The sequence below is a fragment of the Sinocyclocheilus grahami genome, unplaced genomic scaffold (assembly GCF_001515645.1).
Source record: "Sinocyclocheilus grahami isolate Dianchi unplaced genomic scaffold, SAMN03320097.WGS_v1.1 scaffold331.1, whole genome shotgun sequence".
NCBI classification, from domain to species: Eukaryota; Metazoa; Chordata; class Actinopteri; order Cypriniformes; family Cyprinidae; genus Sinocyclocheilus; species Sinocyclocheilus grahami.
The window spans coordinates 724,519-745,183 of record NW_015505510.1 but is presented as its reverse complement, the minus strand read 5'-3'; the positions used below and the strand labels follow the sequence as shown (position 1 = coordinate 745,183).

The 20,665-nt window shown below is 37.2% G+C and overlaps 3 protein-coding genes and 1 pseudogene across 5 annotated transcripts; 2 read left to right on the top strand and 2 right to left on the bottom strand.

Annotated features, from left to right (window-relative positions):
* Positions 1 to 1,718: 1,718 nt before the first annotated feature.
* Positions 1,719 to 7,819, top strand: trim55a (tripartite motif containing 55a). 3 transcript variants are annotated; one of them, XM_016295191.1, is made up of 11 exons: positions 1,719 to 2,187; positions 2,605 to 2,777; positions 3,184 to 3,364; positions 3,469 to 3,564; positions 3,658 to 3,803; positions 4,075 to 4,162; positions 4,315 to 4,337; positions 4,421 to 4,545; positions 4,621 to 4,940; positions 6,343 to 6,409; positions 7,574 to 7,819. In XM_016295191.1, the coding sequence occupies exons 1-11, from the start codon at positions 2,068 to 2,070 to the stop codon at positions 7,585 to 7,587; spliced, it is 1,353 nt and encodes a 450-aa protein (XP_016150677.1). In that variant the 5' UTR covers positions 1,719 to 2,067; the 3' UTR covers positions 7,588 to 7,819. The 3 variants fall into 3 exon arrangements, with proteins under 3 accessions (XP_016150677.1, XP_016150676.1, XP_016150678.1); XM_016295190.1 differs by lacking the exon at positions 7,574 to 7,819 and having other exon boundaries at positions 6,343 to 6,814; XM_016295192.1 differs by lacking the exon at positions 7,574 to 7,819 and having other exon boundaries at positions 3,187 to 3,364; positions 6,343 to 6,813.
* On the bottom strand, positions 6,808 to 7,233 carry LOC107602636 (corticoliberin-like). Its single transcript, XM_016295194.1, has one exon. It carries the CDS (start codon positions 7,205 to 7,207, stop codon positions 6,830 to 6,832), a length of 378 nt encoding a protein of 125 aa, XP_016150680.1. The 5' UTR covers positions 7,208 to 7,233; the 3' UTR covers positions 6,808 to 6,829.
* Positions 7,820 to 8,010: 191 nt separating the features above from the next.
* Positions 8,011 to 9,444, bottom strand: LOC107602635 (corticoliberin-like). Its single transcript, XM_016295193.1, has 2 exons — positions 9,183 to 9,444; positions 8,011 to 8,426 (listed from the first exon to the last, which is right to left on the bottom strand). The coding sequence occupies exon 2, from the start codon at positions 8,386 to 8,388 to the stop codon at positions 8,011 to 8,013; it is 378 nt and encodes a 125-aa protein (XP_016150679.1). The 5' UTR covers positions 8,389 to 8,426; positions 9,183 to 9,444.
* On the top strand, positions 8,551 to 18,974 carry LOC107602605 (hydroxyacid-oxoacid transhydrogenase, mitochondrial-like; annotated as a pseudogene).
* The last annotated feature ends 1,691 nt before the right edge of the window (positions 18,975 to 20,665 follow it).

Genomic DNA, 20,665 nt, shown 5'->3' with positions numbered 1-20,665 from the left:
CTCTTGACAATACCCCATAGATTCTCTATGGGGTTCAGGTCTGGTGAGTTTGCTGGCCAGTCAAGCACACCAACATCATGGTCATTTAACCAACTTTTGGTGCTTTTGGCAGTGTGGGCAGGTGCCAAATCCTGCTGGAAAATGAAATCAGCATCTTCAAAAAGCTGGTCAGCAGAAGGAAGCATGAAGTGCTCCAAAATTTCTTGGTAAACGGGTGCAGTGACGTTGGTTTTCAAAAAACACAATGGACCAACATCAGCAGATGACATTGCACCCCAAATCATCACAGACTGTGGAAACTTAACACTGGACTTCAAGCAACTTGGGCTATGAGCTTCTCCACCCTTCCTCCAGACTCTAGGACCTTGGTTTCCAAATGAAATACAAAACTTGCTCTCATCTGAAAAGAGGCCTTTGGACCACTGGGCAACAGTCTAGTTCTTCTCCTTAGCCCAGGTAAGACGCCTCTGACGTTGTCTGTGGTTCAGGAGTGGCTTAACAAGAGGAATACGACAACTGTAGCCAAATTCCTTGACACGTCTGTGTGTGGTGGCTCTTGATGCCTTGATCCCAGCCTCAGTCCATTCCTTGTGACGTTCACTCAAATTCTTGAATCGATTTGACAATCCTCATAAGGCTGCGGTTCTCTTGGTTGGTTGTGCATCTTTTTCTTCCACACTTTTTCCTTCCACTCAACTTTCTGTTAACATGCTTGGATACAGCACTCTGTGAACATCCAGCTTCTTTGGCAATGAATGTTTGTGGCTTACCCTCCTTGTGAAGGGTGTCAATGATTGTCTTCTGGACAACTGTCAGATCAGCAGTCTTCCCCATGATTGTGCAGCCTAGTGAACCAAACTGAGAGACCATTTTGAAGGCTCAGGAACCCTTTGCAGGTGTTTTGAGTTGATTAGCTGATTGGCATGTCAACATATTCTAATTTGTTGAGATAGTGAATTGGTGGGTTTTTGTTAAATGTGAGCCAAAATCATCACAATTAAAAGAACCAAAGACTTAAACTACTTCAGTCTGTGTGCATTGAATTTATTTTAGTTCCCTTGCCATGCTTCGGACGTAAGCTTCAGACGAAGAAGCGCATGACGTGTTCTCAACTTCTCATGGCACCCATTTATACTGTGGTCGCGTCGGGTGATGACGTCACAGGTGCATTGAATTTATTTAATACACGAGTTTCACAATTTGAATTGAATTACTGAAATAAATGAACTTTTCCACGACATTCTAATTTATTGAGATGCACATGTAACCTGTGACGTTTTTCATGTCAGTGTGCTAGTAGTGTGTAACAGTGATTAGTAGACTGTCTAAACCTGTAAATTTGTCTACAAAAGCAGTGCCGATCATTTAAGCAAAAGCTTTTAAATTAAATATTTCTGAGACGATTAGAATCAAAACAAAAATGGAAGTGCAAGGGAATCTTTTTTACACCATACCATTCAGTTTTAACAAGAAAATAATCTCATTAAACTTGTATGGGAAAAGATGACTGGTCTCAATAATGAGAGATATCGCCTTATTCAGTCAATGAAGAAAGTTAAACACCATGACTTTTCCTTGTCAGGTTTATTGGGGAAATCAGCTAACAAGATGATGATATTATTAAGTTTATAAAAGAATGTGAATTAAGTAAGAGAATATAAATAATATGTTTATTGTTATTTATTAAGAAGAGTGTTTTTGTTAAATTGGGGGGGGTGTATGTGATTCCCGTGCTGGTAGGCGAGGTTTGCGAGCTTGTGGTGGGGGTCAGACAGCTGTCCGGGTCTCGCTCAGTGCAGTTTTCATATATGGTCACGTAATCATGGCAACCTTGACGTACCCATTCTAAAAACAGACCAGACACTACAGGAGCGCGTGGATTACGGCGACGAAGCGTTTTGTACGCGTCCCACACGGGGAAACAGCATTACAACTGCATTTCTTTTGCAAGATAAATAAATAAATAAAATAAACAGAGCAGCCAGCACACACCAGAGTGTGTTCACCAAGCGCGTGCGCTCCGCTTGATGAGCGTGGGTTTATTATAGTCCAAGAACGCGCGAGACCATGGAGAGTTTGGAGAGGCAGCTGATATGCCCTATTTGCCTTGAGATCTTCACCAAACCGGTGGTGATCTTACCGTGCCAGCACAACCTCTGCCGCAAATGTGCCAATGACATCTTTCAGGTACCGCCAATGTTCGCAAAACTTAAAGTTAACTATTTTTTTGGAACATGGTATTTCATAACACAAAACATTTTAGCAAACATCTTGACAAGCTGGTATGAACAGTTAAGAATATTACTGGTTCAGGATTGTCTAGTGCTTGGAACAATCAGTTTAGACTAGCTAATGCTTTCTAAAATGTTCCAAAAGTAGCAGTTTAAGCTTGATTTTCCAGTGGTGATTTTAAAATCAGCAGCTGTACTGCTGTATAATGATGACAACTTCTTATATATAATACATATTTGTGTGTGTCAAATTGGAGAAGTTGGTCAAGTTATGGGTGGATTTCATTCTTCCACTGAGACCAAACGTAATATAGACCTAGTATATTACATTCCCTTGCCAGGACAATTTTTAAAGTGCTTTTGTGTGTTTTAGGCCTCAAACCCCTACTTGCCCACACGAGGAGGTTCTTCATTGGGCTCTGGCGGCCGGTTCCGCTGCCCATCCTGTAGGCATGAAGTGGTTCTGGATAGACATGGGGTGTATGGCCTGCAGAGGAACCTGCTGGTGGAGAACATCATAGATATGTACAAACAGGAATCCAGCAGGTACTATAACTAAACCTTCCAGCTTCATATTCTCCTCTCCAATCATTTATGCTGTATAATAATTTGGAATCCTATTGAACCCATACTTTCCTCCCATTCTATTCTATTCTATTTCTATCTTTGATTTCAGCACGTTGTCAGTTTGTGTGTGTGTTGGGCTATATTTATAAAGTAGGCCAATGTGACAGGAGCTATTTCAGAGACACTTTCTGTGTTTATCAGTTGCCCTAACACACACACACACACATATACACACATTTGGAAACATATCAATATGAACAACAGCAGTTCCCCCCCCCCCCCCCCCCCCCCCTCTTTTTTTGAAGATTCATATTCTATACTCTATATACTTTTTAAGATCTAGTAGGTCTAAATAAAGGTAATTTATTTAAAATCTCTCTGTCAGCAGCAGTAAGCCTGAACCAGAACTGAAGAACGATGTGTTGCTGTGTGAGGAGCATCAGGATGAGAAGATTAATATATATTGTGTGACATGCTCCGTTCCCACATGTTCACTATGTAAAGTGTTTGGGAGTCATCAGTCCTGTGAAGTTGCTCCACTCAAATCTGTCTACGAAACCCAGAAAGTGAGACTGCTTTAAATCTATGTTTCTGCTTTCCTCTCCCTGCACCTCTGTGTTTAATCATCATGAGGATTGATCAGTTTATATTTATGTGATTGTTTGTGCAGACCGAGTTGTCTGATGGCGTTGCTGTGTTGGTTGGCAACAATGACAGAATTCAGGGCATCATCAGTCAGCTGGAGGAAAGCTGCAGAGCTGTGGAGGTCAGTATGTGTTATCAGCAGGAATGACTGTTTCAGTTATTTCTTACATTACAGTCCAAGTAATGATATCAGTGCATGTGTGATTGTGTGTAGGAGAATGGTCGAAGGCAGAAGTCTCGTGTATGTGAGTGGTTTGATCGTCTGTATGCTCTTCTGGAAGAGCGCAGAGGAGAACTTACACTGAAGATCACCGCAGAACAGCAGGAGAAACTTGACTACATCGGTGGCCTACAGCGCAAGTACATGCACATACACAAAAATGCACACTATATACAAAATAAAAAAGTATTTCTACAGTATTTGTCTGATGAAAAAAAATTTAATATACTTCATATATATATATATATATATATATATATATATATGATAAATGTTAATCAAATCTTATTTTATTTAATCTATCTGCACTCAAAGTTTTGTCCTTTACAGCAAGTTTTCTCTGTTTCCATAAGTATGTTTAGGCAGGTGTATGTTTACACACTTTGCTAATCACAGCAATCACCTATGCAGGTACAGAGATCACCTGGATAACACAGCCAAACTAGTGGAGACAGGAATTCAGACGATGGAGGAATCTGAGATGGCAATCTTTCTGCAGGTCTGCCAAGTTTTTTTTTTTATTATTGTAGTCTTGCATGCTTTTCTTTAGCAGAAACACTTAAAGTAATATATGTTACGTATTAGAAAAGACAGCATGTTTTTCCTAAGCAATGCGATACTATGTTTTTAATCTACGTGTCTCTCTAACAGAACACGAAGCCTCTACAACAAAAGTAAGATTCAAATAATTATTTTACTGAATATAACTTGTTGACTTCTCAATTATGCCATCTTATTCATTCTGTCTTCATCTCAGGATAGCAGAAGGCAGGAATGTGTCTCATTTAGAAAAGGTGGAACGTGGATATGAAAATATGGATCATTTTACTGTAAACTTCAGCCCTGAACGAAGAGCAATACTCAGCATAGATTTTACCAAGGGTAAACCAACTCTAATCTTAACTTGGTTTTTTTTTTGTATTTCTTTATAGAAGATTCCTCTCTCTGTTATTATAGATGGTGATGACAATGAGGAAGAATTAACAGGTACTGTTAATCCAGAGACTCAGACATCTTCAGTGGCTACTCCTGCCCCAACCCAGCAGAGACAAACCCCTGCACCGAACCCTCCACCCATGGCAGCTTTAGGGGCTATGCCCATCCCAACCCTGCAGAGACAAACCCCTGTACCAAACCCTCCACCAATGGCAACTGATACCTCCCAGATGTCATCAAAACCTAGTCAATCAGTGAACACCAACTCAGCAGAGAGCACACCCTTATTTACACCCACTCCAGACATCAGTCTCAACTCTTCCACAGACGCACCTGCTCAGGTAAAATTCTGTCTCCCTTACTCTCATCCATATTTGTGATGCCTTGGAATTATGATCATTTAACACTATTTTTTTAGGATTGGTCTGTAAATGTTTTTAACTTCAGTTAGTGAAAGACACAGAAAAACATCTGAGGACGTACAGTGGCTGCAGTATTGGGATCAGCTTATATTTAGCTGAGATTACCTTATGATTCAAACTAACATGGCAATTTATAACTATTTTATGTTTTGTTGAATCCTAGTGAGGTAGTGGTGGACCTTCATGCTTATACTTTTTTTCTAAAAACCAGACAGTACAAGACCATGGACACCAAAATATGGACACTTTCGTAGTTTATTTTCCTGTGTTTTATATTATGGGACTTAAAATTAGTCAAGTTATACTTTTTGTAAAACACAGTAGAACATGTGCTGACAAATTCAGTTAATTATATTGCAGAAATATAAATTTTAAGTTTTCTTACAGAATTCAATATGTTGAAAAGTGAAAATGTTAGCCATGTCAGATGTAGGACATTCATGAAAAGAAAGATTTTACTTTTTCAGTATTACCAACTTTTACATATCTTATTTGGTTCTTTATTTATTTCACTCACTAAAGAGAAATTGAGACAAATAAAATGCAACTCCCTGCCTGGGAAGAGTGTAACAATCTTTTCTACAAATCTACAGATCATGTCTTTTGGCCACTTTATTGGCCACAAGAGATTTCATGAATGTCACAATGTCATTCTCATATATGCATTGGTAAATTCAGTTACTTATATAATCAGAAACCAGAAAGAATTGTGTAATAACTGAAAGTGTCCTGAGAAATACAACTAAACAGAATTAAAGAACAATATAAACACTGTCCGTCCAGAGGCTGTCCATCATTCACTCTAAAAAATGCTGGGTTAAATACAACCCAGCGCTGGGTAAAATATGGACAAACCCAGCTATTGGGTTGTTTTGACCCAGCGGTTGGGTTACTACCCAGGTTGGATTAAACATTTACCTCAACTGCTGGGTCAAAACAACCCAATTGCTGGGTTTGTCCATATTTCACCCATTTTTTTGAGTGTTAAAATGGGATTTAAAAAATGGGGAATAGGCTTTGTAGCAATCTGAGCTGCTAGTCAAAACTTAAAAGTTTTTGTCCCAAGAGCTATGAGGACAAAACTTGAATAATCCTGAATTATGAGTGACAATCACAAAACACCTAAATGCCAAACTCTAACCTGCCCCGTCTCTACCCTTTTAGTCATTTCAAATCTATTTCATATAGATGCTGTATTCTGTTATGATCACAAATCACTATGAAAACCCTTTTGCTCTGTCTTACTGTTTCCATTTATCTGTCCAGCCATCACCATCGGTCTCTTTCCATCTCACTTTCTCCTCCTTTTCCATATCTTTAGGCAACGGCCGGTCCCAACCAGACATCTGAGAATGGCCCACACCACGTTTTCTCTTTTTCCTGGTTAAATACGCCAAAATAATACCAGACTATATTAGTAAACCTGCAACATCACAGTGACGTTCCAGAAAACCTATTGTACTTCATAACTAGGCTAATATTTTGTTAATTTGACAGTCATATACATTTAATAGCAAGGTAGAAATTGGAAAAGATAAAAAAAAAAAAAAACTTAAATATTAATTGATAATATTTTCTGAAGTAGTTGACTAAAATGCAAAATAAAGGATAATGAACGTGTATAGCCTAAATCTGGTCTTTTGTATATATTAATACTGAGGAGATGCCTGTTTATGAATAACTTAAGAAAGATAAAGGAAAAGGCCTACTACAAAAAGACAATAAACTAAGTATTCAGAACTCTGAACATTGTCACTTTAGAAATGAAAATAAAAACATATGCGTATACATATCATGTAAAGCATGTATTATTTTCCTAAATCGTCCATAATCTTGCGGTTGTTGCTCGCGCGCTGGGCCAGTTGTTCGGCTCGCGCCATCTGCAGCACCTCGCGCAACAGGTGAAAAGTCAGATCCAGCGAAATTGGCGGATCCTCCGACCGGCGCTCCCGCTCCTCGAGGCTGTTCATGATCCCGTTACCGACACGACCGAGCTGCGTGAGCTGCAGCTGAAGCGCCTCAGAGCGTGACGGCGATCTCCGGTCGGCGTTGTCCAGCCTGATGAAGTACTCCTCTCCTAAGCGCATCAGAACCGGCAGCTGCGTGTTCGTGTGTCCCGGAGCCGATCCAGAAAGCGAGACGAAGACACCGAGACACACAGCAGCGAGCAGCACGTGCAGCTTCATTGAGGCAAACTCCCTTGTAATCTGAATAAACGTATAGCCTATAATAGGCGATAAAAACGTGTCCAGGACTTATTTTTTTTTCTTTCTCTTTTTATTCTTTAAAGTGCTCATGACAACTTCTATAGGCTTAGGCTAATACTTTCTCTATAGGTCCATATAACTATGGGTTCCAAAAGTCTGAGACTACTAGAAAATGCTTATCCCCCGGTTTCACAAACAAGGTTTAGGCCTAATCCCAGACTAAAATGTAAATTTGAGCTGTTTCAACTGAAAGAAACTTGCACTAAGGCCTAACTGATCTTAAAAGATGCCCTTGTTTTGTCTCAAGATGCACACCAGTATTGTTTTTTTCTAAGGCATGTTTAAATATGCCAAAATAATATCAGACTAAGTTAGTAAACCTGCAACATCACAGTACGTTCCAGAAAAGTACTTCATAACTAATATTTTGTTACTTTGACACTACAGTCATAAATATGCATTCAATATCAAAGTAGGAATTTGGCGAGATGAAAACACAACTGTTAGGCCTAAATATTCATTGATAATATTTTCTGACTAAAGTAGCTGACTAAAATGGAAAATAAAGGATTATTAATACGTGTATAAGTCTTGTCTTTTGTATATGTTCCTACTGAGGATATGCCTGTTTCTGAATAAATTAAAAGATGAAGGAAAAGGCCTACAAGAACTAAAAGATTATTCACATGTAAACCCTAAACATGTCTAACGCCACTTTAGCAAGAAACATAAAATCATATTTTAATACGTTATACATATAATGTATTTGTGTAAGACGTGTATTATTTTCCTAAATCGTCCATAATCTTGCGGTTGTTGCTCGCGCGCTGGGCCAGTTGTTCGGCTCGCGCCATCTGCAGCACCTCGCGCAACAGGTGAAAAGTCAGATCCAGCGAAATTGGCGGATCCTCCGACCGGCGCTCCCGCTCCTCGAGGCTGTTCATGATCCCGTTACCGACACGACCGAGCTGCGTGAGCTGCAGCTGAAGCGCCTCAGAGCGTGACGGCGATCTCCGGTCGGCGTTGTCCAGCCTGATGAAGTACTCCTCTCCTAAGCGCATCAGAACCGGCAGCTGCGTGTTCGTGTGTCCCGGAGCCGATCCAGAAAGCGAGACGAAGACACCGAGACACACAGCAGCGAGCAGCACGTGCAGCTTCATTGAGGCAAACTCCCTTGTAATCTGAATAAACGTATAGCCTATAATAGGCGATAAAAACGTGTCCAGGACTTATTTTTTTTTCTTTCTCTTTTTATTCTTTAAAGTGCTCATGACAACTTCTATAGGCTTAGGCTAATACTTTCTCTATAGGTCCATATAACTATGGGTTCCAAAAGTCTGAGACTACTAGAAAATGCTTATCCCCCGGTTTCACAAACAAGGTTTAGGCCTAATCCCAGACTAAAATGTAAATTTGAGCTGTTTCAACTGAAAGAAACTTGCACTAAGGCCTAACTGATCTTAAAAGATGCCCTTGTTTTGTCTCAAGATGCACACCAGTATTGTTTTTTTCTAAGGCATGTTTATAAAAACTACTTAAATGTCCTAATTGAACTATTGCCTAATCCTGGTTTAACCTAAGACCTGTCTGTGAAACCAGACCTATATTTCACATCTTTTTTAGTATGATCTAAAAATATTCTGTTCCATTTGACATGTATTTTTATTGACATACGGGCAGTTACACCGGCTAGTCATCCTGTTACGCTTTTATGTTTAATGCATTTTTTTTTTTTTGCAGTGTAAATTTTCACGTCTTAACTTTTCAAAATTCTGTTGGCTACATTATTTCTGGCTTTAAGAAAAAAAGTGCATGGGCTCAGACTTTTGATTCGATTTCATTACAAACTATTATTTCAGTTAATTATCTAACACTTTCTTACGCAGCACATTAACATAGCTAAAGTGAACATTTATGTCATTTTGTAAAAGGCATTATTTGAGTTCATGCTTACCTCAGTCGGTGTCCTCCGGAAATGACCTCGTTTGTGAGAGTCGGTTGTCGGTGCAGCTCGAGCATCGGTGGGGTTTATTTATATGAGGCGAAGAGCATCTTATTTCTGAGATGACAGAATCGCCGGAATGAGTCATGGAATAATTGGCTGCGGTTCGAGTAAATCCAAAATGAAAATGCTCTTGCATTCCGTCGTGTGTTAAGTTCACGCTGTAGATTTAATCAAGAGACAGTCTCTTCTGAATTAACCGGGACTTTGTTCATTCGTGTTAATGAATTGAATCCAACCGCCGGTAATTGAGAGACTCTGCAGATGACGCACTGACGCGCCGAGGGAGAGCAGCGCAGCTCCACCTGCTCAAGTCATTCAGCACCGATGCGCGCGCAAGAGCAATCCATACAGACTACGGGGTCAAAGGGCCTCCCACGCTGGATCAGCTGGTTTACATCTTACGCTAAATAATCACCAGCATGGACAAAATGCATTCATCCATTTTTTTTTCAAATTGCCTGTCGTGGGAATGCTGGAGCACAAACATGAATGCCCAGCAGGAGCGACTAGTCTAGAAACGGGACAGTTCCTGAGTCACCACCCTGCATCATACTAATAATGTATTCATGTGTGTGCCTTATTTAGGAGGAACAGTTGCTTTTTCCTTTAGTAAAATGTTAGCCTGTAGGGAAATGTGAACTTATACGCAATTTTATAAATAGGCTTCTTTTACAGGTTTTTTAGCTAAGAAAATTTTTATTCTAAACGTTTTATTAATATTCCTATTAAAGGGATAGTTCACCCATAAATGAAAATTCTGTCATTTATTCACCATTTGTTGCACCCTGTAGGCCTATGAATTTATTTCTGCTGAACTCAAAAGAAGATATGTTGAATAATATGGCTAAACAGTTTTTGGTCCCCATGACTTTCGTAATTTTCTATACTAAGTCAGTGGGGACTACCAACAGTCTTAAAATATCTTGTTTTGTGTTCAACAGAAAAAAAGAAACTCATGTTTGGAACTTGTAAATTGGCAGAATTTTCATTTTTGGGTGAATTTTCGCTGTATGAAAACATTATTAATGAATGTTCTCTGAACTTTCAAAATGTCCAGTTTGTTTGTTTGTATATTTCCAATTTTTCTTGGTTATAAGGGAACATTCGTTTTTCATTTTTCAAACATTATGGGAACGTTACTTTTGAATGTTCTCTAAACATTCTGAAACAAGTAGGCCTAACATTTAAAAAAATGTTAGATGAACATCCAACTAAAACATTTCAGAAAATGATTAGCCTAGTTGCTTTCATTTTTATACAAAGTGTTTGTGCTTCTGATGGTTTCTGTTATATTATTCTGGTATAATTACTAACAGATTTAATAATTATGTTAAAGTGGTTCAGCTGTTAGAAAAAAGTGTTCTGTTAAAATCAATTAACACAAACCTGTTTCAGGTTTCAACACAGTTCAACACAACACTATTAATTAATTATGACGCATGTCAGCACACTATAACACAGCAGGGACATGCTTTATGCATAATTTCATGACTTGTAATATGTATAAATAAATAGGCTACATTTTTAAATTTTCTTTTTCTGTAGTATGTTTTCAAGCACCCTGCTGGAGTGAGACAAATCGTACAAATATAAATTTTCTTTATATTCATTATGCATTTTATACATTTTAGTTGTTTTATTTCTTGGGTTCCAAACACCTAGGACTTGTATTGTATTTTTTTTTTGATGGTTCTGTAGCTGTTGAATGACCAAGTGAACAACACAAGGCAATTCAAGTGTAAGCTATCATTGTGACAGCTTAACCCATATAGTGACAATGTGCCCCGCTACAGAAACTGTCATTCAAAAATAGTGTGTGAGAAAAAAGTCCCGACTATGTATAAATAGATTAGATATAGGCTATATGAGCAGATATTTCTATTTCAGACTTTTACTAGAATAAACAGTCATGTTTCCGACCCAGTCATGAGTGCATACCTGTCAGCAGGTGGCAGATGGACTGTATGAACTGTACGTGTCCGGAGGCGCAAGCAGAATTCATGGCAGGCGGTGTTTAAAACGTTCAGATTACACCCTTAATGTATTAAAGGGGTCATAGGATGCCCATTTTCCACAAGTTGATATGATTCTTTAGGGTCTTAATGAAAAGTCTGTAAGATAGTTTGGTTAAAATTTCTCAATGTTAGTGTAAAAAAAACACCTTTTTTTACCCTGTCAAAAACAGCTCTTTTCAGATCAAGCCGTTTTTGTAACATTTCCCTTTAAATGTTAATGAGCCCTGCTGCCCCCGCCCCTCTCTTCTGAGCTGCTCTCAGAGAGACTGTTTACTTTAGCCGCATTCATAGTGAAACTTGCTAATTAGCACATTATTAGGAAAGGCCATTTGCAAAGTTTCATTACAAAACATTATACTCACTTCTTCTGTAGATGAGGCTGGATCATGAATGATTCGCTCGAACATAGACGCATGAATGTAGATCGCGGGCGCATTCCCTTCTGAAACAATGTAATTCACTGCTAGTTCAGCGGCTCAGATGTCGGGAGTAAATGACGTCCACTATGTTCATTATTACATCCAACAACAGAACACCTCAATCGCTTGTTAGGAGTCATTCTTGTCTACATCTGCTCCGGCGGTGAAACAATGGCGGACTGATGACAGCTCACTCAGGGCGGGTCTGAGGTAAGACACCAGTCCAGTCTGTGCTGAAACGCTACTGTCAATCAAACTATCATGGGAGGGGCCTGTCTGTGGGAGCTCACACAGACAGGCATCTGAGATCGGCTTGATTTGAGAAAGGGGAAAACATTTAACCAGATTTTTAAAAAACTACTGGGTGGATTTTTATCATTATAGGGTGGTTGTGTACATTTCTGTTCAAACAACTTGTAAAAGTGCATGTAGCATCCTATGACCCCTTTAAGTGTGTTAGTTTTATTGTGTGCACTTTCGTATTTCTATGTGTATAGGTTATGCAAGTTGGCTCTTCTCAATGCCCTGAAAGTTGTAAACAGAGACCAGTTGTAGACAGGACAGTTTACCAAAATAAAATTCTGACATCCTCATGTTCTTCCAAACCTGGATGACTTTCTTTCTTATGAGGAATAAAAATAAGATATTAGGCAGAATGACAGCCTCAGTCTCCATTCAATTTAATTGCTGCTTCTTTCAGAATGGTGACTGATTTCTCCAGCCAGACATCTCGCTTTTTTCTGCAAATAGTCCTAGGACATTAAAACAAGTGAAACATTTTTTTTTGAATGCCATGTGTTTTATAGGTGAAGATCCCCTGCTCATTCTCAAGCATACTCCCACACTTACAACTGAGGTAAAATATTTCAGTGATTTTTCTCTGAATAAATGGACTCTACCATGTGTGAGCGGTTTTGTGTGTGTAGTTTCTACAGGTGAAGCTCATATGTGTGAACGGAAAACAGATTATGCATTTGAAGTAAGTGCACGACATAGGCCTAGTTTTGCTTTCACAACGAAACACACAGCGTCACACACGGCGGGCTAGAGTGCGGAACGGTCGGCGGTGCGAAGTTGATGTATTTCCTCAGCGACCAGCACGGATCAGCTCTAGGCATGACGAAGCGGATATCGTCCTCTTTTGGAAGGCTAAACAAAGTAGTTTCGTTTTCACAACAAAAAACACAGCGTCTTCACGACATGGCGGCAGCAACAATACTACAGGGAGAACAAAAGTTACACCTTCTTTCTTTGCGTGAACATTTGGGCGGCTTTATGCAAATCTTCCCACATCGTGACGTAGACATGTGGGGGCGTGTTAGAACGAGCCGTTTTAGGTAGGCGTGGTTGACTCTTAACTTTTATAAAGAATATCTCTTTGTATTTGAGACTTTAGTCTTTACAACTTTACAGATCTTCTTTATGCACCAAGAGCTTGTAACACTTCAAAGAGAAAGGAAAAATTGAAATCTCATCATATGACCCCTTTAATATTCGATAGTTATGCATTGTGAAATATAGTTTCACCACTTGTTTATAACTTTTTAAAACAGTGTTAAATATTTTATTTTATGCCATGTTACATGATTTACAGTTATTTATAGTGAAAAAAATGTTTCTTAATCAATGTCAGTCAGTCAGTATAATTGTGAGTCTGAATATCCAGGTATTACATCATAACGTCAAAGATCTTTATGCTAAAATAATTATAAATATTATTATTATTGTGGTTATCCTTTTCATTCTTCTTGTTCTGTTTCAGATGGCTTGTTCAAATATCAGATATGGAGCTGGAGTTACCAGAGAAATTGGCGTGGTTAAGGAATATTTCACCTGAAAATTAAATTATATCATCATTTACTCACCCTTATTTTGTTCATGTTTTTGTATGTGCTCCACTTGCAGGCACTGAACTGATTAAGTAGACTCTATTATTGCTCATCATATTGCATATTGCTCAGAAAGTGCCTTTTCAGTTGATTTCAGTTTGGCTTTGAAGTTGTTGGTTGTGAAGTTTGCTGTTTTGGCTGATATAATCAGATTTGCAGAATATGGGAGCACGTAATGTGTGTCTGATGACGGATAGGACCTTGTCTCAGCTACCACCGGTTGGAGACAAAACATGGAGTCAAATACAAGATCTATGAAGATGTGCGAGTAGAACCAACAGACAAAAGGTGAAACTATGGCACAGAATAAGTGCGGATTGTTGTCAGTTTTAGTTGATGTCCGTATAAGCGTCTGAGAGTGTGAAAGAAGTGTGTGAGAGCAGCAACCTTTTCTCTTTACAGCTTTAAAGCAGCGATTGATTTAGCCAAAAAAGGACATTTTGATGTGGATGTTACTGTGGGCGGGGGCTCTGTGATTGACACCTGTAAAGCAGCCAATCTCTATGCATCTCATCCAGAGGCAGAATTTCTAGACTTTGCCAATGCACCAATCGGAAAAGGAAAACCCATCACAGCCACATTGAAGCCACTAATCGCTGGTACAAAGACAAACTCAATATGACTTTTTCTTTTTTCACTTTCTGTCTCTCAGTATTAACAACCATTAACCATAGACCAACCATTTAAAAAGTAGTGCAGATATGCTGATACATTATACACATACGTTTTTAAATGTACATTTTGTGTGCCTGTGTATGTGTAAGTTCCTACTATGGCTGGAACGGTGAGTGAAACCACAGGAGTGGCGATCTTTGACTTTGAGGACCTGAAGGCCAAAACTGGTTCGCAGAAACATTTTATCCATTAACATTTTATTACAGTTCTCCATATACAGAGTTCAGAAAGGTTGAATGTTGAGGCCCCAAATTTTGTTGTTTAGCGCATGAATGTGTTTGTCTTTCCAGGTATTGCAAATCAAGCTCTAAAGCCCATTTTGGGAATGGTGGATCCTTACATACTCTTCACATGCCATCCAGAGTGGCAGCTAAGCGTGGCTTTGATGTGCTCTGGTGTGTTTTTACATGCACTCATTATTTATTAACCATGTTCTAACTAAGGCAATCACTAAACAAGATAACAGCATTATCTGTGAGAAAATATAAATATGCTGACAGAAAGCACTGGTTTGAGGATTTCACATTTTGCCTGTTCTGTTCAAACCTGATTTATTATCTTCCAATTTGGTACTTTTAGTTTTTTTGAATGAAAAGAAATAAAATAACTTATTAATGTTAATATATAACGAAATATCATTTTTCATGTGACAGCAAAGCTGAATTTTCAGCAGCTAATAGTCTTCCATGTGATCCTTCAGAAATCATTCTAATATACTGATTTAGTGCTAAAAAAACATTTATTATTATTATTGTGCTGGTTAATATTTTTGCGGAATTTATTTGATAATTTTTTGTAACAATGTAAACATCTTTACTGTCAATTTTGATCAATTTGATGCATCCTTGCTGAATAAAAATATTAGTCTTTAAAAAAATTTGTACTAACCCCAAACTTTTGAACGGTCGTGTGTATATTTGATTTTTATGTTTAGATTATGATATTCGTTGTGGTTTAAATCTTGGTTGAAATCTTTCTCTTTTTAGTCACTAAGGCAATCACTAAACAAGATAACAGCATTATCTGTGAGAAAATATAAGTATGCTGACAGAAAGCACTGGTTTGAGGATTTCACATTTTGCCTGTTCTGTTCAAACCTGATTTATTATCTTCCAATTTGGTACTTTTAGTTTTTTTGAATAAAAATAAATAAAATAACTTATTAATGATAATATATAACGAAATATAATTTTTCATGTGACAGCAAAGCTGAATTTTCAGCAGCTAATAGTCTTCCATGTGATCCTTCAGAAATCATTCTAATATACTGATTTAGTGCTAAAAACATTTATTATTATTATTGTGCTGGTTAATATATAAACGTCTTTACTGTCAATTTTGATCAATTTGATGCATCCTTGCTGAATAAAAATATTAGTCTTTAAAAAAATTTGTACTAACCCCAAACTTTTGAACGGTCGTGTGTATATTTGATTTTTATGTTTAGATTATGATAATCGTTGTGGTTTAAATCTTGGTTGAAATCTTTCTCTTTTTAGTCATGCATTAGAGTCATTTACTGCTTTGCCATAACCTAAGGAGTCCCTGCCCATCCAACCCCATCAATCGCCCAGCTTACCAGGGCAGCAATTCAATCAGTGATGTTTGGGCAAGACACGCTCTTAAGATCATTGCCAAATACTTGAAGCAGTATGTTTCTGTTTTGAGGTCATTTGTTTAGTTGATAATTGACTATTTGGGTACTTGATATTTTTATGTAGATATATTTTCAAAGTATTATACTGAAATGTAATATTGTTAAGATATGAAAATGTGTGTATTGTAGGGCGGTGCGTGATGCTGGGGATGTGGAGGCTCGCTACAGCATGCACCTGGCCAGTGTGTTTGCAGGATTTGGCTTTGGCAATGCTGGAGTCCATTTATGGTAATTAAATAGAACTAACATTAAATTAACATCCAAAAAGAGTTGACTCTGGTAATGAGTTTGGCAGCATCAAATCGCAACACACTTAAAAGACTGCTAATGGAATCACTAGTGCTGCGCTGTTAAAAATGTTCACGTTTGTGTACATCAGACAGCACAGGTGGACTGAACTTATTGCCGGGAGGTGTAGAGATCTCACAGCTTTTGTGGAAAGTAAGTAATGGCACAGGCCACTTTCATGATAACACACCTTTAATTTCAATTCAGTAGAAAAAATCAGATGTACAGTTACGTCCTTACAGTAGTTTATTTTTCTGTTAATATGTATTTGTGGAACTTATCTGATAAAGTGTTGCTGACTTTTCATTTTCTTTGTTCAAGTCATGGAATGTCATATCCCATCGCTGGGAATGTCAAAACTCACAGGGCTAAAGGCTACAATGTAGAACATCCTATAGTGGTAAATATAAACTGTTACACTACTGTTCAAAAATGTGGTGTTAGTAAGTTTTTTTTTTTTAAGAATTCTTAAAAAAGACATTTATTATATTATTACAATAGATTTCTATTTCAAATAAAAGTTCTTTTGAACTTTCTATTCATCTGAGATTTCTGGGAACATGTATCATGTTTTCCATAATAATAACATATAATACAATCAAAATATGAAATATTTCTTTATCACCAAATCAGCATATTACAATGATTTCTGAAGGATCATGTGACACTGCAGACTCAGTAATGACTGCAAAAATGTAGCTTTGTGTTCACAGGAATAAATTACATTTTAAAATATTGTACAATTATTTTAAAGTTATTTAAATTTGTAAAATTATTTTAAATTGAAAATATACTCTACAATATTACTGTTTTTACTGTATTTTTGATCTCGACCTTGGTGAACCTTTAATAAAAAATCTTATTAACCCCAAACTTTAGAGTGATAATGTGTATCTAAATGAATGCACACAATATCACACATTATGTATTCTCTGATACATTGTAATACTAATACTAGTACTGGTACACATAGATTTATCAATTTCAAAGTAGTTTTTTTCTTTGTGGCAGATACCCAGTATTTTTCATGCTGTAGTTTTACTTTGCCGTTTTCTTTCAGCCTCATGGACTCTCTGTAGTTCTTACTTCACCTGCTGTTTTTGCCCTTCACTGCAAATATGTGTCCTGAGCGCCACCTGGACGCAGCACAAATACTAGGTAATTCATTGAAGGCTAAACTCAAAACTGTGTCAAATATCAACACTGTATGTCATAGTAGTGTATAAATATGTCACAGAAAAGCTGTTAAAGAAATGTATTAATGTGTGTTGCCGTTTTGGCACGTTAAATGTTTGTTGTGTAAAACGTATTTAGTATGTATGTTTTGATTGACTAGATTTTCTGTAGTTCATTTTATAGATAGTTCTATATTGAAACATTGCATGATTTAACTGATCATGGTTAATGTTTGTGTATGTGTTTTATAAGGTACTGATGTGAGTAACATCAAGAAAGATGATGCTGGCCGTGTGAGAGCGACACTCTCAGATCGTTTCTGTATGACCTGGAAGTGGAGGATGGCTTGTCTGCAATTGGCTACACTAAAGAGGACATTCCATCTTTGGTGAAGGGCACCATCCCTCAGGCCAACATATCACATCACGTCACGAGGTTGTACTAAAAACGCTACAGAGATCATTTTTTGCTGAAAGCTGAAATTCTGCTCCGTCAAGCAGCTTAATGAATGAGAGAAATATGGCAGTTTAAAGGGCTGAACTCCTTCAGCTGAAGTGACTGTTTAATAGAGAGAAAGAATAGCTATAATAACTATAATTATTATATTTTTATTAATTCATATTAATTGTTGATGTTATATTTAAATAATAAATAATGTTACATTAGTATAATATAGGAATGTATTACACACATATATACAATACATATATAAAAGTAAGTAAATATTAAATTATTACATAATTATTATGTCATTCAGAGGATTTAACTGTGGCTCTGCCAGTTATTGTTTAATCTCAAACTAATTATTCAGAAAAAAAACAAAATATATGCAAAATCCAACATATCACATCACGTCACGAGGTTGTACTAAAAACGCTACAGAGATCATTTTTTGCTGAAAGCTGAAATTCTGCTCCGTCAAGCAGCTTAATGAATGAGAGAAATATGGCAGTTTAAAGGGCTGAACTCCTTCAGCTGAAGTGACTGTTTAATAGAGAGAAAGAATAGCTATAATAACTATAATTATTATATTTTTATTAATTCATATTAATTGTTGATGTTATATTTAAATAATAAATAATGTTACATTAGTATAATATAGGAATGTATTACACACATATATACAATACATATATAAAAGTAAGTAAATATTAAATTATTACATAATTATGTCATTCAGAGGATTTAACTGTGGCTCTGCCAGTTATTGTTTAATCTCAAACTAATTATTCAGAAAAGAAACAAAATATATGCAAAATTTCAACCAACGATAAAATTTAAAAGCAAATTTTTATTGTCCCTCACATTAAGTTGAATGAAGTATAATTAAAATGCAATGCACAAGCTATATCATTAATGCTTAATTTAATGACTTCACAATTTTAGCACCATAACAAAGTATGTACATACATTAATATGGTACTATAGCCCCAGCTTAAAATGCAATGCTCCAATGCTTACCAGTTAATATCACATTATATAGTGTGTTAAAATGATTTCAGAGAGATTAACTGAGTTTGTGTGTGTATGTTTGACAGGAGCGTGTAACTAAACAGTCTCCTCGAGCTCACACTGAAGAGGATCTGACCGCTCTGTTTGCAGCATCCATGAAGCTCTACTGAAGAGAAAACTAAAGGATGTTTGAACACATTGACGGGGTTCTCAGAAGCACAGCCTCTAATTAGCTGTGCTGATTTCATTATGTAAGCAGAGACACTGACCTCAACACTCTGACCTCACTGACCTTTAATCCTTTCAGTGATGTCACTGTCCTGAGCAAGAAAAGCACAGACAGTAACACACTCACCATCAAGATACTGCATTCTGCACACCTATCTAAATATGTCACATACATGCATTTCACGTGTTGTCAACATGTTTAAACATAATTATCATGGTAATATATTTAAACAGTCCTGCACGCACACACACACACACACACACACACAGAGTATGCATACTCTCCATTCACTCTTACTATTAAGGCTGGTTTGTTAATCAGAGTGATTTAGGCGGGTTGGATTTAAATGAGTCTAATTTAAGAATCAGGATTAGACTCAATCTATTAAGAAACATTGTTTTTCATTTGAGTTGTTTTTATTTCTTAAATCAGTTATGAATTAAAATTGATGAATGCATAATGGATTCATCCTGAAATGTTCATCTGAAGTGAGGAACCCTTATAGGATTTTAAGTTCTGAAAATGATAGAAATATTAATAAATACAGATGTCGTCATATTTTCTCTATGAATGTGGGCTTGTATCTCACTCATATTAATCATCTCTCCACAAGTGATTTTATTTGAAATGGAGCTAGAAACATTAAAAACTGAATTTAATAGAGTATATAGATTATGGTGTGCAATATTATGAGATCAGAATACCTGTTCAGATATTTCTTACTGTTGACTAATAAAATGTATGAAATATGAAAATATGAACAATTTTCTTGTTTGTTTGTTTTTTGACGTACAGAAAATGTTCTATGTAGTTACCTGTTTTGTTAAAGAACTTGGTGTAGGATGTGTAGTGTTGTGTTAATGGTGAGAGTGAATTTCTCTAAGTGCATAGAGTTGCCTTTTAGAAGCGTGTGATTGGCTGGCCAGGGCTAAGACCTGCAGCATTTAAACAGTTAACTGAAGTGGAACAGATTTAAATAGATTTAAGAGTGCTGATGTTTCCTAGAAAAGCACCTAACTAAGATCTTGTAATGTGTGTGTGTAAAAGAGAGTATTTAAAGTGGGGAGAAGATTTAGCAACAGCAGTGATTCTGAATAAAGTGTCTCCGTTCTTCTTGCAGTTTGTGTGCTGTCTGACTTCATCATGCAGCAAATCTACACACAGAGCCATGAAGAGTTTGAGGTGTTCACCACTGTTCTCTCGCCTCAAGGTTAGTCATCTTTTCTTGCTCACTTTTTATATCATTTCTGTTCAATTTACAAATATTATAGCAAAATGATTAAATCTTTCAGTTTGTCGGAAGAGAGTGATATTCAAGCACCAAGGAGAAATGGTAACACATTTTCTCATTTGAGCTGCAGCATCATATACAGTGGTTTAAACTACAGAGCCGATGGTGAAGATAAAATATGTTTGTGTGTGTGTGAGGTGGTTGTGACGGCAGACTACAGTGCAGACTGTGATGAAGAGCTGTGTGTCCGTGCCGGTGAGGTGGTGTTGCTTCTGTATCAGGAGAATGCCGACTGGTGTTACGCCCGACTTCAGAACGGAAAGGAAGGATACCTTCCCACAGCCTGCTTCACTACGGTGTGCTTGCATACGAACACGTACAATGCACAAATGATACACTAC

Excerpts from the sequence above, each read along its gene's own strand:
- trim55a (XM_016295191.1), top strand. The coding sequence starts at position 2,068 with ATGGAGAGTTTGGAGAGGCAGCTGATATGCCCTATTTGCCTTGAGATC. Across the intron at positions 2,188-2,604 it reads GTGCCAATGACATCTTTCAG|GCCTCAAACCCCTACTTGCC; the intron begins GTACCGCCAATG and ends TGTGTGTTTTAG. Across the intron at positions 3,565-3,657 it reads AAAGCTGCAGAGCTGTGGAG|GAGAATGGTCGAAGGCAGAA; the intron begins GTCAGTATGTGT and ends GATTGTGTGTAG.
- LOC107602636 (XM_016295194.1), bottom strand. The coding sequence starts at position 7,207 with ATGAAGCTGCACGTGCTGCTCGCTGCTGTGTGTCTCGGTGTCTTCGTC.
- LOC107602635 (XM_016295193.1), bottom strand. The coding sequence starts at position 8,388 with ATGAAGCTGCACGTGCTGCTCGCTGCTGTGTGTCTCGGTGTCTTCGTC.